This window comes from Gymnoscopelus microlampas, assembly GCF_963454915.1.
Source record: "Gymnoscopelus microlampas genome assembly, chromosome: 10".
NCBI classification, from domain to species: domain Eukaryota; kingdom Metazoa; phylum Chordata; class Actinopteri; order Myctophiformes; family Myctophidae; genus Gymnoscopelus; species Gymnoscopelus microlampas.
Genome location: NC_139947.1, coordinates 6,704,517 through 6,722,016, shown reverse-complemented (window position 1 = coordinate 6,722,016; position 17,500 = coordinate 6,704,517). Strand labels below are relative to the sequence as shown.

The 17,500-nt window shown below is 41.9% G+C and overlaps 1 protein-coding gene across 1 annotated transcript in view; it reads left to right on the top strand.

The window, feature by feature from the left end:
* plxna3 (plexin A3) overlaps positions 1 to 17,500 on the top strand; it is a 203,241-nt gene that overhangs the window by 132,966 nt on the left and 52,775 nt on the right. The window contains exons 11-13 of the mRNA XM_084070225.1: positions 1,885 to 2,041; positions 7,336 to 7,435; positions 10,828 to 10,942. Of these exons, the coding sequence (XP_083926351.1) occupies positions 1,885 to 2,041; positions 7,336 to 7,435; positions 10,828 to 10,942 (372 nt within the window). The remainder of the gene's footprint in view (positions 1 to 1,884; positions 2,042 to 7,335; positions 7,436 to 10,827; positions 10,943 to 17,500) is intronic.

Genomic DNA, 17,500 nt, shown 5'->3' with positions numbered 1-17,500 from the left:
CACACACACACACACACACACACACACAGGTTTGCATGCCATTGCTGTACTTGTGAGGAGAGCAGCAGTTTTGGATGACAATTCTATGAATGGTCTTTTCACCATTTTTATCATTTTCAATAACTAGAGTCCTCATAATGTCTATTTATCAAATGTCACTATACTTGTAGGGACATTTAGCCATCCCATGTAGGGCTGTCACGATTCATTAATTGTCTCTCAAATAATTGCGTTTAACAATGTAATTGTGTGTTTGGCATTGTTGAACATATGAATAAACTAATTATTTCTGTTTGCCTTCTAGGCTTCGTAATCAAACATTGCACAGGGCAGATATGACAAATAATTAAATATACAAAGAAATGACTGACATATTTAATTGTATATATGTAAAAATAGCAGAAATAGCTGATCTACAAACTTACAACGTGTCTAGATCAGCTATTTGTGCTTTTTTTATTCTTGAAAATGTGTGAACATTTTTCAACATCACAACAACAAACGATTATGCAAAGATAATTGCGATTATCTCAAATAATTGCGATGAGATAATTATGTAATCATTGTGACAGGCTAATCCCAAGTATAGTAATACAAGTGTACACACACACACACACACACACACACACACACGGAGAGAAACGAATTGATAGGGCTCTGTTATGACACGTTGGACTATAATTCAATGTTTTGTTGACATTATCTTGTTGCGTTCTCTTCACAATATTCACATTGATGGGAAGTTGGGAACACATCAGCAATTAATGTTTCATATTTGCTGAATGTTCTATAATTCTATTAAAGGACCCCATAGATTTGATTTGTGTTTGTCATTTCCCATAAAGCACTAAATTGAAATGTTCATGACTCATGCTGCACACGGGGGCGTATACTAAAGTATGTTTGTGTCTAATTAAATGCTTTTCTTTTATTTATTTTTAGATCCCTTATGTCAGGTTCTGCCACTGGAACCTTTTGTGGGCGTGTTCCAGATTTAAAAAAAGAAATCCTCTGAAAATCCAACATTTTCATAAATTAAAAACAAATTCAATCATTTTTCAATGAAATTCCATTAATACACAAAAAAAGTGAAAATAGCATCTATTTGTGTTCTGGCTTGGATCAATGGAGCAAACATAGAATTACATTAACCCATTGATACCTGGAACGCATCTGTGTCACTTTAGATTTCTTTGGCTATTCAAAAATAGCAGATATACAAGCTCATAGCGCGGCACCGAGTGCCGCGCTATGAGCTTGTAGATCTGCTATTTTTGAAAAATCTTGGAAACTTTTTTTTTTTTTTTTTTTTCAAAAACTGTTATGATTTAGATTTTTTTTTAAAGAATCGCCTCAGGTCTTAATGGGTTAATTAGCCAATTATTTGGGGGCCCACTTGTAATATCCTGTGTCTCTCTCTCACTCACTCACTCACTCACTCACTCACTCACTCACTCACTCACTCACAGCTCCATGTTCCTTTAGCCTCCAAAATGTTTGATAGGTTATAGAACTGGGAACCGGAAGTACTCCTGTTCTGCTAATACTGTATAGCAAATTTAACATTCCACGTCAACCTAACCTGCCCCTATCTTCTATCCCAAAGAACCAGACAGATAATACTTTAATAGAATTAGCACTATTCATAGGTCATTGAAAGGAAAATCAGGTTTAATTAATTATTTTATCATTGAAATGATCACAATCTTGATTTTATGTTTTTGACTGAAACGTGGTTAGATCAAGATACCAATGCAGCTGTTTTTATTGAGGCAACACCGAGTCGCCACAAGGGGATCAGCGAATAGCAACTGCTTTGCCTTAACTTACCCCTCTGTCTCTCTCTGTCTGTCTGTCTGTCCGTCTGTCTGTCTCTCTCTCTAGTTGACGGTGCGAGTGCAGAATGTTCCGGCGCTGTCGGGGGGCGTGTCCTGTGTGTTTGAGGACCTGAGTGAGACCCCCGGTGAAGTGGTTGCTAAGGGACAGGTGCTGTGTATGTCGCCGTCCCTGCGAGAGCTGCCCACCGACACGCACGCCTACGGTAAACACACAATACAGTTCAATTCAATTCAAAGGGCTTTATTGGCATGAGAAAACATACGTTTACATTGCCAAAGCAGAAAGCGCACACACGCACGCGCACACACACAAATGCATTAGAGCGGGGGGTCTTCAACAGTGGGGTCTTCAGAGTTACTACAGGGGGGCCGCCCAATTCTTTGTGTGATAGGATGTTTTTACATGAACCATATTGTTTACAGTAGCTTTCTTCCCAACGCCATTTGTACACTCTCAGAGTTACACACCCGTAAGGGGCCATTTGGAAGCCCATGAGGGTCCCTGGACCCCAACTGTAGACCCACTGGTGTAACAGAGTGTTTCCAGTGGGCCAACATGCACAACATCAGCACCCTGACTCTGTTTGACAAGAATGGAACAGAGCCTTCATTAGTATCATTGGTAACACCTGTGAATGTCTTCATAATATGGCTGCTGTGAATAGAGCCTATTACACCTTTCAAAACTAAATAGCTCTTATCTTGAAATCCGTGGAGGAAATATGATTTCTATTGAAGCTTTCTTGACGCTGGTGGGAAATAAAACATGAACAGCTGTATTAAAACAACGTTTTAATCACTGAAACCCGATATGGTTAAGCAGAGTTTCTCAGGGCTCTATACAATACTAGAGGCTTCTCTGCTTTCTGTTATCGTGGGGAAAGGGCAGGAAAGCTTTTGCTGAAAATAGCTCGTTGAGAGCTTGTTGATTTTTTGGGGTTTTTCTACAAAAGCTTTCCCCACAGTACGAATGCTGGGAGCAGCCATATTTTCACTTCCTTAACAGGTGTTACCAATGATACTAATGAAGGCTCTGTTCCATTTAGTGTAGCACAGTGGTTTCCGCGACCCCCACAACTCTGAGAGTGTACAAATGGAACCAAATGGACCCTTACGGGTCCATTTGGTTCCATTTGTACACTCTCAGAGCCGAAGCAGCGGCTGCTGAAGGAGCAGTAGAATGGTGATTTTTCGCGCCGCGCCACGGGGCCCCCACAGTATGTCGTTAGCTGTTGGTGCTAAGCGTTAGCCTGTTGTTTACTCACTGTCTGTGTATGCTCGGCCACGTGGCATGCCCGGCAGGTCTGCGGACCCCCAAGTAGTCCCCGAAGCTAGCATTCGCTGGACTCCGGGTCCACGGACCCCCTTGGTGTGTGTGTGTGTGGGGGGGGAGGTTTGTGGTCGCTGGCTCCCATGTTGCCAAATAATGTGCGTGAAACAAGCGCCGGTGTTGCCACATCCGTGAAACAAGCGGACCATGACGCGCGCGTGTGTGTGTGTGTGTGGGAACTGTGCAGGTACCAAGTACAAAGTCACTTTCCTTCCTTGATATACTGTCTGTGCACACAGCGCATAACCCACACTGCACATACTTTGGGTGCTCATATCCCCGGACGGACATGGTCTAGTAGTGGTATCTAATTTGTATAAATTACAGTTTGTACAAAATGATGAGTTTCCAGCACCAGCCAGAGCCTTTGGCCCAAACGGATGCACTTTTCTACTTTTAACAAGACATCCAGGACATAAAGTGTTGCTTCGTCTGGGGGCTTCCATCTGCATGGCTATAGCCTTCTTCTCCTTCAGTTTTTACCAGGATGTTGTTCATGAGTTTCTCCCAGCAGTCTGAGCAAACTCTTCAAACTTTCCTCTTTTTTTTACTTCCAACGCCATGAGAAATAGTTGATCGGTAGAATCTCGTGTTTTTTTTAATTCATGTATGTCTTGTTTGACTCCTGGATGGTTGACAGGGATTTGCAGATTCCAGTTGTTTTTTTTTTTTCCCTCGAGTCTTGATCCATCCTCTTGCTCTCTGCTGTTAACCCTTCAGGAGGTCACAGCTGCATGATAATTATGTCCGTTGCGGCGCACCGCGCTGGTATTCAGTGGTGGAAGAAGTACTCGGATATTTTTACTTAAGTAAAAGTAGCAATACCATAATAAAAAAAAAGACTCTGTTACAAGTAAAAGGCGTGTGTTCAAAATGTTACATGCGTAAAAGTACAAAAGTATTGGCATCAAAATATACTTAAAGTACCAAAAGTGAAAGTAGTCGGATGTTTTGAAAATAGCCCACTGTATGTATGAAATAGGGCTAAAGTGGTTAATGTATGTTTTATAATATAATCATTTATGTCTGCAGAGTAACTAGTAACTAAAGTTTTCAAATAATTGTAGTGGAGTAAAAGTACAACATTTGCCTCTGAGGCGTAGTGGAGTAGAAGTAAAAGTATTGAGAATTGGAAATACTCCTCCAGTAAAGTCAAAATACCTCAACGTTGTACTTAAGTACAGTACTTGAGTACATGTACTTAGTTACTTTACACCACTGCTGGTGTCTCGTATAAAGGACGTTCTTTATGCTACAGATGTTTGGAAGTATGTCATGGCCGCCGGGTGTAGCCTAGACCTTGTTTGTTACATTTACAGGAAATGGACAAAGGAACCTGTGTTCCAGTGGAACCAACGTAGTTATTACTTCATCACAAGCTCTTTAATACTTTTCATTGGCTCAATATTTATAAAACCCGCAGACACACTTATCCACTTTAAACAAATGTTCATAAAAAGCTAGCTTAACGCATAGCGTCCATAGAAACAGCCAGTGGTGGAAAGTAGCTATGTACATTTACTCGAGTACTGTACTTACAATGTTGAGGTATTTACTGGAGTATTTCCAATTTTCAATACTTTTACTTCTACTCCACTACATCTCAGAGACAAATGTTGTACTTTTACTCCACCACACTTATTTGACAACTTGAGTAACTAGTTACTTTGCAGATATAAGTTATTATATTATGAAACATACATTAACCACTTTATTCCTATTTTATACATGGGCTATTTGAAAATAGCAGATCTACAAGCTCACAACGCGTCGCATCGCGACGCGTTGTGAGCTTGTAGATCGGCTATTTTCAAACATTTTAGTACTTCTACTTTGGTACTTTAAGTATATTTTGATGCCAATACTTTTGTACTTTGACTCAAGCAACATTTTGAACACAGGCTTTTCACTTGTAACAGAGTATTTGTTTATAACGTGGTATTGCTACTATTACTTAAGTGAAATATCTGAGTAGTACTTCCACCACTGGATAAAACCTGTTTGTACCAGCTTGTACATCGGCTATTTTCACCCTCGTATTTTGTGAAGTAGGTCGTACATCCACGAAGAAAAAACATACATACAAAGTTGAAATAAGGAGATACAACAGAGATCTGACAGAAATGATTTGAAATTCTTTTTGGCTGCGTTGTGTCAACTAACTGTGACAGCTGCTGTCAGACTGCAGCTGTGAGCCTCCGCTCTGGGATAGGCGTTTGTGCCGATGCTGCCACTCTAGAAGTTTCCATTCATAAATGCAAAATGCTGACCCGTGCGATAAATAAACCATAGAGGAAGGACAAACAACACACTGTCTGTCGTTAGACGGACACGCTCCTTCATAGATAAACTCACCTGCTAGAAGGACATGGAACCACACACCTGACATGATGAGACGTTAATTAAATACAAGACACATTATATTATGCACAAGTATTATCTCTCGGTCTCTCTGTTTTTCTGTGTGTGTGTGTGTGTGTGTGTGTGTGTGTGTGTGTGTGTGTGTGTGTGTGTGTGTGTGTGTGTGTGTGTGTGTGTGTGTGTGTGTGTGTGTGTGTGTGTGTGTGTGTGTGTGTGTGTGTGTCTGTCTGTCTTTCTCTGTCTCTCTGTCTTTCTCTGTCTCTCTGTCTTTCTCTGTCTCTCTGTCTTTCTCTGTCTTTCTCTGTCTTTCTCTGTCTTTCTCTGTCTCTGTCTTTCTCTGTCTCTGTCTTTCTCTGTCTTTCTCTGTCTCTGTCTTTCTCTGTCTTTCTCTGTCTTTCTCTGTCTCTTTCTGTCTCTCTTTCTCTCTGTCTCTTTCTCTCGCTCCATTGATTTGAGCCGCCGCCCATGTAGATTCTGCAGCCTTTTCTGGCAATAACTGACGTGTGTGTGTTTGTTTCTTGTTCGGGTCAGGCTGGGGTTTCTAACTCACTTGGGTCGGTTCAGGTCCGGTTTTAATTTTCAGGCCTGTTGAGAACTTTAGTCCGAATTTACTGACCAGAGGCCATTCCAAGATGACACCCCAGTGAATTGCCTTATCTTATTGTTATGTGGTGTTATTGTTCGTTGTTACTGCCAGTAATACGTGTCCAATAGTAATATTGCAGAATCTATTGAAACAGAATAATCTGTAGTGCCACAAACAGACTTAATAAGTTTAATAACAGCATGGTTTCCATGTACAATTTGCGCCGCATTGCGATGCGTCGTGAGCTTGTAGATCTGCTATATTCAGACATTTTAGTACTTTACTTGTGGTACTTTAAGTACATTTTGATACCAATACTTTGGTACTTTTACTCAAGTCATTTTTTTATTCCGGACTTTTGCTTGTAACAGAGTACTTCTACATTGCAGTAATGATACTTTTACTTAAGTCAAACATTTGAGTACTTTTTCCACCACTGTCTGAATATGGAAAAAGCATGGAACAAATACGGAGCATATAAGTACCGGCTATAAGTACATTTTTTAAAAATAAATCACTACGTGTTGTGAGCTTGTAGACCAGCTATTTTCGATTAGCCACTCTATATTATTTAAGGTGGTTAAACAGATTTTGATAATATATTAACTCATTCAGTGCCAGGCTTTTTCAAGCTTGTTGATCCCTGTGCCACGGAATAGGCTATTATTTTACCTTTTTCAATTGGTCACAGAATGTTTGTCTTCAGTGTGATTGATCCCCTGATGGTTGCTAATCACTGAGTCACTTCAGGTGTGGTTTCACATTCACAAATTTCAACGAGGTCATTTTGACCTCGTTGACATTTGTTTTTGATGTTTAAAAGTGCCATGCCTCACTCAGAAATATAGCATTTACAATGGGAGGAAAAAAATTATTTTTTTCTCCGTTTCACTTTTAACATTGAAGTGGATGGAGCAAAAACTTTTCGAAAATGGTTTTCTCCTAGTTCCTTTGAGATATAAAAAAAAAAAAAAAAAAAAAAAAAAGTTTTTTTTTTTTTTTTTTGGGGAGACGTCAGAATGCGTCATTGGCACTAATGGCACACTGACAATGGCCGTCAAAAGACGTCATTGGCACTCAATGAGTTAACTCATTTTGCTGGGGACCCCCTGGAACCCCCTGGAACCCCCTCAGGGCCCGGTCCCTGGACCCCACTTTGAGAGAGCCCCTGCTGTTGGTGATCTGATGTGTAAGTGTGTCTACTTGTGTGTTGTCTCCAGGTGACCAGCGCGTCGTCAAGCTGAGTCTGATGTCCAAAGAGACGGGACACATGTTCATCAGCACAGACTTCATCTACTACAACTGTACCGTCCTCCAGTCGTACGTATCACCTCCTACTCCTACTGACTTCATCTGATAACAGGCTCTATGCACAGCAGCCATATTGGAAAGAAATTGGGCCTCTTCTTTCTTCCTTCACAGGTGTTACCAATGATACTAATGAAGGCTCTGTTCCATTCTGGTCAGGGTGCTGATATCATGTTGGCTCACTAGTAGAAACACTCCATTTTGGTTCCCAAATGGCCCCTTATGGTGGGTGTGTAACTCTGAGAGTGTACAAATGGAACCAAATGGACCCGTAAGGGTCCATTTGGTTCCATTTGTACACTCTCAGAGTTATGGGGGTCCTTGAAAATAAGACAACCACTATACCACACTAAATGGAACAGAGCCTTAATTAGTATAATTGGTAACACCTGTGAAGGAAGTAAGGAAGGGGCCCAATTCATTCCCAATATGGCTGCTGTGCATAGAGCCTACTGTCCTTACCTCCGGGCCAGGGGTCAAGGGTTCCTCACTACATGTCGTTTTTTTTACAGAGCCATTCATGCAGCTCGATAACACGGAACTGATTATTCTTATGAAAGACATTGTAACCCATTAAGACCGGGAACGCATCTGTGTAACCACTTAAACCATTATTTTATACTTTGGCTCTTAGCGCGGCACCGAGGGCCACGTTACGAGCTTGTAGATCTGCTATTTGTTAACCCATTAAGACCTGGAACGCATCTATTTTTAGATTTGAGCTAAAAAGCATTGTTTTACACTTTGGGCTATTCAAAAATAGCAGATCTACAAGCTCATAGCGCGGCACCGAGTGCCGCGCTACGAGCTTGTAGATCTGCTATTTTTGAAAAAACGTGAAAATGTGTGCAAATTTTTGAATATATATTATTTTAAAGCGAACATTTTTAACTCAAATCTTTGCTTCTGGGGGTCCCTGGACCAAAATATTTTGATGGGGGTCCCTGGCCAAATACATATCATTTTGGGGGTCCTTGACATGAAAAAGATAGATAGAGAAAGTTTTTAAGACGTATGGTTTAATAGCCAAAGAAATCTTAAAATGACACAGATCCGTTACCGGTCTTCATAGGGTTAAAGGTCCATTCCACTGGCAAGTGTTGTGACTTTTAAAATGTTGTCAGAAATGACAGTTGACGCCTGGAACCAGCTCAGCGGCCTCGTGGTTAGAGTGTCCACCCTGGGATTGGGAGGTCGGGGTTCGATTCCCCGGCCAGGGTCATACCAAAGACCATAAAAATGAAGGAACTCGGCATAGGGGTGGATTGGGGGTAAGTCCCTGTGACACTACTAGCATCATGTGTCCAGGGTTGTACTTACATTAAACTGCCTCACACACCTCAGAAACAGGAGAAAGGCTCCTGCCCTGTGGGCCACATGCCTCGGCAAGGCTTACTTACTTGCTTACACCCGATAAACTTTAGCTGTAGTAGTGAAAATAGCCAATGAACTTTCTCACAAGGTGTCGCGATAGTGACACCAGTAGGTAGATAGAATAAAATATTAGCGGTTTCATTTCACTTATGTCTCACATGAGCAAAAGCAGGTCCTCTGCATACAGTACACTAAATGGAACAGAACCTTCATTAGTGTCATTGGTAACACCTGTGAAGGAAGTGATAACATGGCTGCTGTGCATAGAGCCTATTGAAACTATGACATCGGTTGTTAACTGTGAGAGAGTTAAATATCGGGTCTCTAATGTCCATTTGGTTCCATGTGTACACTCCTAGAGAGCATTGGTTCTCTTAAGTGGGGTCCAGGGACCCCCAGGGGTCCTCGAGGGAGTTCCAGGGGGTCCACTCCCCAGCTAAATGATGGATAGTTAGGAACCAAATGGACCCTTGTGGGTCTGTAACTCTGAGAGTGTACAAATGGAACCAAATGGACCCTAACGGGTCCATTTGGTTCCATTTGTACACTCTCAGAGTTACATTAACATTGATTTTACAATATAAATCGGAGTCCCAGAGATAGAAATGAATAGAAATCCAAACACTAGCCAGCGAGCGGCCAGAAGCTCATACGCATCTCAGGTCGGGGATGCCAAGGCAGACGCTGGCAGGTTGTCTAACACCATAGTGTGTGGACCCTGTGCTTTACCCAGTCGTCTGTCCAGAACGACCCAACAGGAAGATTTTATGGCCAGTGTATGTTTCATTGGCACGCATGGGACTGCACCGCTCCCATTTGATCCACACTCTGTGTAACTAGCTAGCAACGAGCTGGTGTTTTGGCGGCGGGCCACGGGCCCGTCAATCGAAAAAGCGCCATGAAACGAATGACACGCCCACCGGCCGTTATGGAGGCGGGGCTAAGTGGAACAGAGAGGTGGCTGATGAAACCTCAGCCAGAGATGCTTTCGGGAGATTTTTTTTTACGGATTTTTACGGCGATACGGCGACATTGTCAGTGGAATGGCCCTTTAATGGAATGACATCTTTTAAATACGGATGGAAGTTTATTATGATTATAATATGAAGCATGTATGACACCACACACGCACACGCACACGCACACACACACACACACACACACACACACACACACACACACACACACACACACACACACACACACACACACACACACACACACACACACACACACACACACACACACACACACACACACACACACACACAGTGCTCCCCAGGGGAGGGGTAATATAATCCATGCAGCCCCTCTAGTTACCATGGTAACAGCAGCTAAGAGCCTGGCTAGAGAGAACTCTCTCTCTCTCTCTCTCTCTCTCCATCTTTCTCTCTGTCTCTTTCTCTCTCTGTCTCTGTCTTTCTCTCTCTTCATCTGTCTCTCTCTCTCTTTCTCTCCATCTGTCTCTTTCTCTTTCTCTCTCTTCGTCTGTCTCTCTCTCTGTCTCTCTTTATCTCTCTCTCTCTCTCTCTCTCTCTATGTCTCTCTTTATCTCTCTCTCACTCTCTTTTTTTTTATCTCTTTCTCCTTGGGGAGCATTTTGAATCTATCTTTCAGTCACTACTTTGGATACACAGGAAGCACACACACACACACACACACACACACACACACACACACACACACACACACACCACACCCACACCCACACACACACACACACACACACACACACACACACACACACAGACAGAGAGAGATATCTTTGACGCCCCCCCCCCCCCCCCCCACACACCCTCCCATGTTTATCTTCATTCACATGTCCATCTCTGCGTCCATGCTGCTCCTCTCTATTCTGCTGCTTCTGTGTTGTATGTGTTATGTGTATATTGTGTTATGTTCTATATTTAAAATTAAATGTATTGCGGTTTTATATTATGGTCTATCTGTTGCGTGCTAGGATTCATTGTGTGTCATAAAAATGTTGAAAATCACTAATACCTGCTGTGTGTGTGTGCGTGTGCGTGTAGTTGTACGTCGTGTGTGAGCAGTGTGTTCCCGTGCAGCTGGTGTAAATACAGACACATCTGTACCAACAACCTTCTGGAGTGTTCCTTCCAGGAGGGACGAGTCAGCAACATGGAGGTAACACACACACACACACACACACACACACACACACACACACACACACACACACACACACACACACACACACACACACACACACACACACAACACAAACACAAACACGCACACCAAACAGACTGTGAAACTTCTCTGCTCAAGGGCTCTGTGTCCAGACCAGGGTTTGGCGGTTCAACTCCTGTGGCAGTAATGAGATCATTTCTCTGGCCTATAGGCTCTATGCACAGCAGCCATATTGTGAAGACATTCACAGGTGTTGCCAATGATACTAATGAAGGCTCTGTTCCATTCTGGTCAAACAGAGTCAGCAGGGTGCTGATGTTGTTGCATGTTGGCTCACTGGAAACACTCTGTTACACCAGTGGGTCTACAGTTGGGGTCCAGGGACCCTCATGGGCTTCCAAATGGCCCCTTACAGGTGTGTAACTCTGAGGGTGTACAAATGGACCCTTACGGGTCCATTTGGTTCCATTTGTACACTCTCAGAGTTATGGGGGTCGTGGAAACCACTGTGCTAGACTAAATGGAACAGAGCCTTCATTAGTATCATTGGTAACACCTGTGAAGGAAAGTGATAATATGGCTGCTGTGCATAGAGCCTATCGGTCTGTCAATACAACCATTAGCCCCTCCTCCTTCCCCAGGGAAACGCCACTGATTGGCCGATGACAGACTCACTTTGCATGCATAGCCTCGTCCCCGCGTATTCCCCCCGGAAACGATCTTTTTCGACCAATCATAACGCTCCTTTCATTCACGGAGAATGTAAACAGAATTGTGAACCGTCAACGTCATTTCCGCCAAATTCTGGTACTTCCGTTTAGTCACTCAACCGGCTAGGCCTTGCCCAACGTGCTTTGCATGTCACTTTTGTATGTCTCCACTGTGTGTGTGTGTGTGTGTGTGTGTGTGCGTGCAGTGGTGTATATATAAATGTGTATATGTAAATATATTACATTATAAAACTAACATTAACCACTTTAGGCTTATTTATACAGTACCTAGGATATTTGAAAATAGCCGATCTACAAGCTCACAACGTGTCGCATTGCGACGCGCTGTGAGCTCGTAGATATGTTATTTTGCAAACATTTTTGTACTTTTACTTTAGTATATTTTGATGGCAATACTTTTGTACTTTTACTCAACATTTTGAACACAGGCCTTTTACTTGTAACAGAGTATTTCTACGTTGCAGTATTGATACTCAAGTAAAAAAGGAGGAGGCGTGGACGTTTCTGATTTTAAGGGAGGGAAGGAGAGAAACATATTCACTTTCTTGTTGTTTTTGTAATTAATAACATGTTAATACAATAACTGTACAATAACTATATTAATACAGTAACTATAATAACATGTTAATACAATAACTGTACAATGGGGGGGTACGTGAAGTGTATTTTGTGTACTGTATGTGTGTTTACAGATTAGCTCAAAGCCACTTTTGGCCTTTATTGCAGACACCCCCTGAGTATACACACAGGTGCTTCACGCACGCACGCACGCACGCACGCACGCACGCACGCACGCACGCGCGCACAGCCAGACTCTCTCCTGTGGTTGCAGTTGGCTGTGTTGTGGTCCACTTCCTGTGGAGCGATCGCACTTCCTGTCTGTCAGACACCAATTAATTACCCCGGTGACGCTCGTTAAGAAAGGTTGAACCCCGCTGATAGAGGGATGAAAAAAGGAGGGAACAAACCAAGAAAAAAGCAAAAACAGAAGGGATGGAGAGAGAGACGAGGAGGGTGTCTCTTTGTACGTGTGTGTGTGTGTGTGTGTGCATGCATTTGTACGTGTGTGCGTGCACGTTTGCGTGCCTTTGTGTGTGTTTAACTCAGTCACTCCAGGAAGCTCTAAAGAGTGGATCTGTCACCAGCTGTCCATTACACACACACACACACACACACACACACACACACACACACACACACACACACACACACACACACACACGCCAATCACCCATGCCTACATACACATACAGACGAATACACACACACACACACACACATACGTACACACATAAATGCATGCATGCAGACACACACAGATGGACAGACTCTCTCTCTTCAATCAGTCATTACTGGACTAGTTCTCTCTCTCCCTCCCTCTCTCTCTCTCTCTCTCCCTCTCCCTCTCCCTCTCCCTCTCTCCCTCTCCCTCTCTCTCTCTCTCTCTCTCTCTCTCTCTGTCTCTCTGATATGCTTTCACATACCATCAGCCAATTACACACACACACACACACACATGCACACACACAGTCCATGGTGATAGACTTTGATAACGTATCTGTTGGTCCACTCCCATGCACCGTCAGCAATGTATGTACATGAAGTGTGTGTGTGTGTGTGTGTGTGTGTGTGTGTGTGTGTGTGTGTGTGTGTGCGCGCGCACTCGCATGTGTGTTCATGCATGTGTGTCCATGCGTTGAAATGTGATCCAATCAGTTTTACTTTGTTACCATAGCAATGCCTTAAGAGACTAAAGACAACACAGTCTGTCATTAGCTGTTTAGTGATCGACTGACTTTTTTCAAACTGTTTATTAGTAATCAAGGAGACCGATATGCCTTTTAAGTAAAAATCAAATAAAATTGGCAAAATATATAGTAACACAAACAAAATCTCATTTAAATGCATTTAAGACTATGTATTGACTCTTAATAGAAGTGCAAAGAAAGCTACTACATGTCGCAGCATTTCTGCTCATAAACTGAACTGAAATTATAATAAAAAATAAGAAAACAGCTCCCCAAAGGTATTGTTCCTGTAAAAGATGAATACATGAAAATAAATAAATAAATGATAATATAAATATACTTTAAACTGCAGTTTAAAGTGACAAAATGTGGCGTAGACTGAAAAAAAAAATGCCAGAACTTTATTTTTTTGCGTGTGCCCACTGCCAGAGATTTTTCATTGAAAAAAAAAAGTACTCAGGAGCCGAGATACAGAAGTGTTAAGTTTTAAGTTAACAAGGAAGTGGATGGGAGTCTAGATCTTCGAAAAATCTTTGGGTCAAATAAAAAATAAAAAAATGTTTTACGTCAGTGGCAGTATTGGTTAATTACGTCAATTACGTCAGTGGCAGTGGATGAGTTAATGGGTTAAAAGACCTGTTTCTTTCGAGATATTATATTATAAGACCCAACCTACTATTTAATGGACCTAAAATGCCGTTCTAACGGGGTTGATTAGGTCATTTATACTCCATAATGAAACCTACAGTATAGCAGCTTGCAAGAATATATATATATTTTACAATTTTTTATTTTGCGAACATTTATAACTCAAATATTTGCTTCTGGGGGGTCCCTGGAACGACATATTTTGAGATGGGGGGGTCCACGGCCAAATACATATACATTTTGGGGTCCGTGACATGAAAACGTTTGAGAGCCACTGACATAGTACATACGTTTAAAAACAGAAAACTGTGACAAACTGACATTTTGTAGAATTGGCCTCAGGTCTTAATGGGTTAATAGTGAATGTCATGTTGCATTGTGAGCCTGTAGATCTGTTATTTTTGCTACCTTTGTGTGACACTGTATGAATTACTGTAGGGCATTCATTTACAAAAAAACATTCCAAGTTGAAAATATGGAGATAAGAGGCTTCTGCCGTTGATGGAAAAGAATATGACAAGAAGGACAAGAAAGATGTTCTTAATCAGTTGATATGCGTGTAGTGTCGTCCTAAAGAAATGCATCATTTTAACCCATTAAGACCTGAAGCCGATTCTACAAATGTCTTCTAAATTCCAACAGTATTCTGAAAAAAACGTATGTTTAGTGGTTCTCAAACTTTGTCATGTCAAGGACCCCCAAGATGATATGTATTTGGCCGCGGACCCCCATCTCAAAATATGTTGTTCCAGGAACCCCCAGGAGCAAAGATTTGAGTTAAAAATGTTGCTTTAAAACAGTATATATTCAAAGATTTGCACACATTTTCACGATTTTTCAAAAATAGCAGATATACAAGCTCATAGCGCGGCACCGAGTGCCGCGCTATGAGCTTGTATATCTGCTATTTTTGAATAGCCAAAGTGTAAAATAATGCTTTTTTAGCTCAAATCAAAAAGTGACTCAGATGCGTCCCAGGTCTCAATGGGTTAAAGTTATAAGTGTTGATTGGGTCGAAACCATCTGTTTCTAAAGTCAAGTTTGTTTACAGTTTTGATTTCTGCCAGCTGCTGCTGTCTTCTTAATTTAGCCTTTGAAACCCCACATACCTTGGTGATGCGTAGTGAGCTTGTAGATCTTTCTTTTAACATTACATTACATTAAGGTCATTTAGCAGACGCTTTTATCCAAAGTGACTTGTACAATAAGTGCATTCAACATAGGTAGGCAAGGAAACTACTAATCACCACCAGAAGTGTATTCTCTTCTAAAACAAGCAACTAAGAGTATACCTAGCACTAAGGTAAAAGTGCAATATATCAGCTAGCTACTTTCTTAAACAGATGAGACAAATAGGAAAATCAAATGAGGGGAAACACTTAGTTTGGCACAATAGGCTCTATGCACAGCAGCCATATTGGAGAGAAATTGGGGCTCTTCCTTACTTCCTTCACAGGTGTTACCAATGATACTAATGAAGGCTCTGTTCCATTCTGGTCAAACAGAGTCAGGGTGCTGATATTGTGCATGTTGGCTCACTGGAAACACTCTGCTACACCAGTGGGTCTAAAACTGGGGTCCAGGGACCCTCATGGTTCCTTGAGGGGGTTCCAAATGTCCCCTTACAGGTGTGTAACGGGTCCATTTGGTTCCATTGGTACACTCTCAGAGTTATGGGGGTCGTGGAAATTAAAAGGTGGGGGAACTACACTGTGCTACACTAAATGGAACAGAGCCTTCATTAGTATCATTGGTAACACCTGTGAAGGAAGTGATAATATGGCTGCTGTGCATAGAGCCTATGGAGAGCAATACATGCGCCTTACAAAGTTTTCAAAAAGGGAGGTGATACAACTACCAATCAAATTCTGATGGATGGTCTCAGAACTCCTGTACCCCTAGATGTTCCTGAATCTCCCAACTAGTTCAGAAAGCCTGTCCGAAATGACAGTTGTTTTTTTTCCGACGGCGGAATGATAACGTGTAATTCGAAACACAGCTCAGCCAATCACAAACAACAACCATCCATTTATAGGATACACATTATAGTCCTCTGTGACATTTTAAACTCTGAGAGTGTTACTCTGTCAGAGTTAAATCAGTATGAACATATTTAACAGTGTAGTCATAACCTCTGACCTTTTAAAACAAACTAAGTAAAAACGGTTGAACATTTATCTACTGCTGCATGTGTGTTTTTATGTTTCATACAGTAGGAGCGCATATGTTCTGTGAGCGCGCGCGTGTGAGAGAGTATGTTGCAGTGGTGGAAAGTCACTAAGTACATTTACTCCAGTACTGTACTTAAGTACAATTTTGAGGTATTTTTTACTTTACTGGAGTATTTCCAATTTTCAGTACTTTTACTTCTACTCCACTACATCTGAGAGGCAAATATTGTACTTTTACTCCGCTACAATTATTTGAAAACGTTAGTTACTAGTTACTTTCCAGATGTACATTATTGCATTATAAAGCATACAATAACCACTTTAGCCCTGTTTTTTTAGGCCATTTGAAAATAGCCGATCTACGAGCTCACAGCTTGTAGATCTGCTATTTTCAAAAAATGTGGTACTTTTACTTTTGGTACTTTAAGTATATTTTTCAAACCAATACTTTTGTACTTTTACTCAAGGACATTTATAATTCCTGACATTTACTTTAGAGTACTTCTACATTGCAGTATTGATAATTTTACTTAAGTAAAACATTTAAGTACTTTATCCACCACTGCGTGCACACTCACGTGTGCGTATGTTGTGTGTGTGTGTGTGTGTGTGTGTGTGTGTGTGTGTGTGTGTGTGTGTGTGTGTGTGTGTGTGTTATCTCTAAGGTTAATTGAGACTCTCTCACCAGTCTATTAGCTGCCAAGGCTAAGCTAATGGACCTATCAACACTGTGTGTGTGACGTGCGCGCGTGTGTGTGTGCGCGCGCGTGTGACCGTGTGTGTGTGTGTGAGAGAGAGAGAGGAGAGAGAGTGGTCCTATTAAATTACTGTTATTGTGCTGCAGTGCAGCAGCTGTGGGAGTCAGAAGTTTAAAGTTATTAATTGTAACCCGGTCTGTCCTGGAGGCTCGCTAACGCCTACCACTCTCATTAGCAAAACATGTCTCTCTGTTCGGAGCCTTCGACACCAGAGCCAGTGCAATGTGGCAGGACCACGCAGGCTGGAGTTTGTGCCTGTGTTAGCTTTTATTTATTCAACCCATTAAGACCGGGAAAGCATCTGCGTCATTTTAGATTTCTTTGGATTTTCGTTTTTTAGGTGCCTGACGCAGTGCCCCGGTGGGTCATAGACCAATTATTTGTTTACAAACATCGCGACTGGACGCACAGGTGACTGTGCCATGTAATCAATTCCCAACAGATCCCCAAACCTGTTGTTTTGGGGTGCGCTGGTTTCAGTTCATTCAACCCCCTC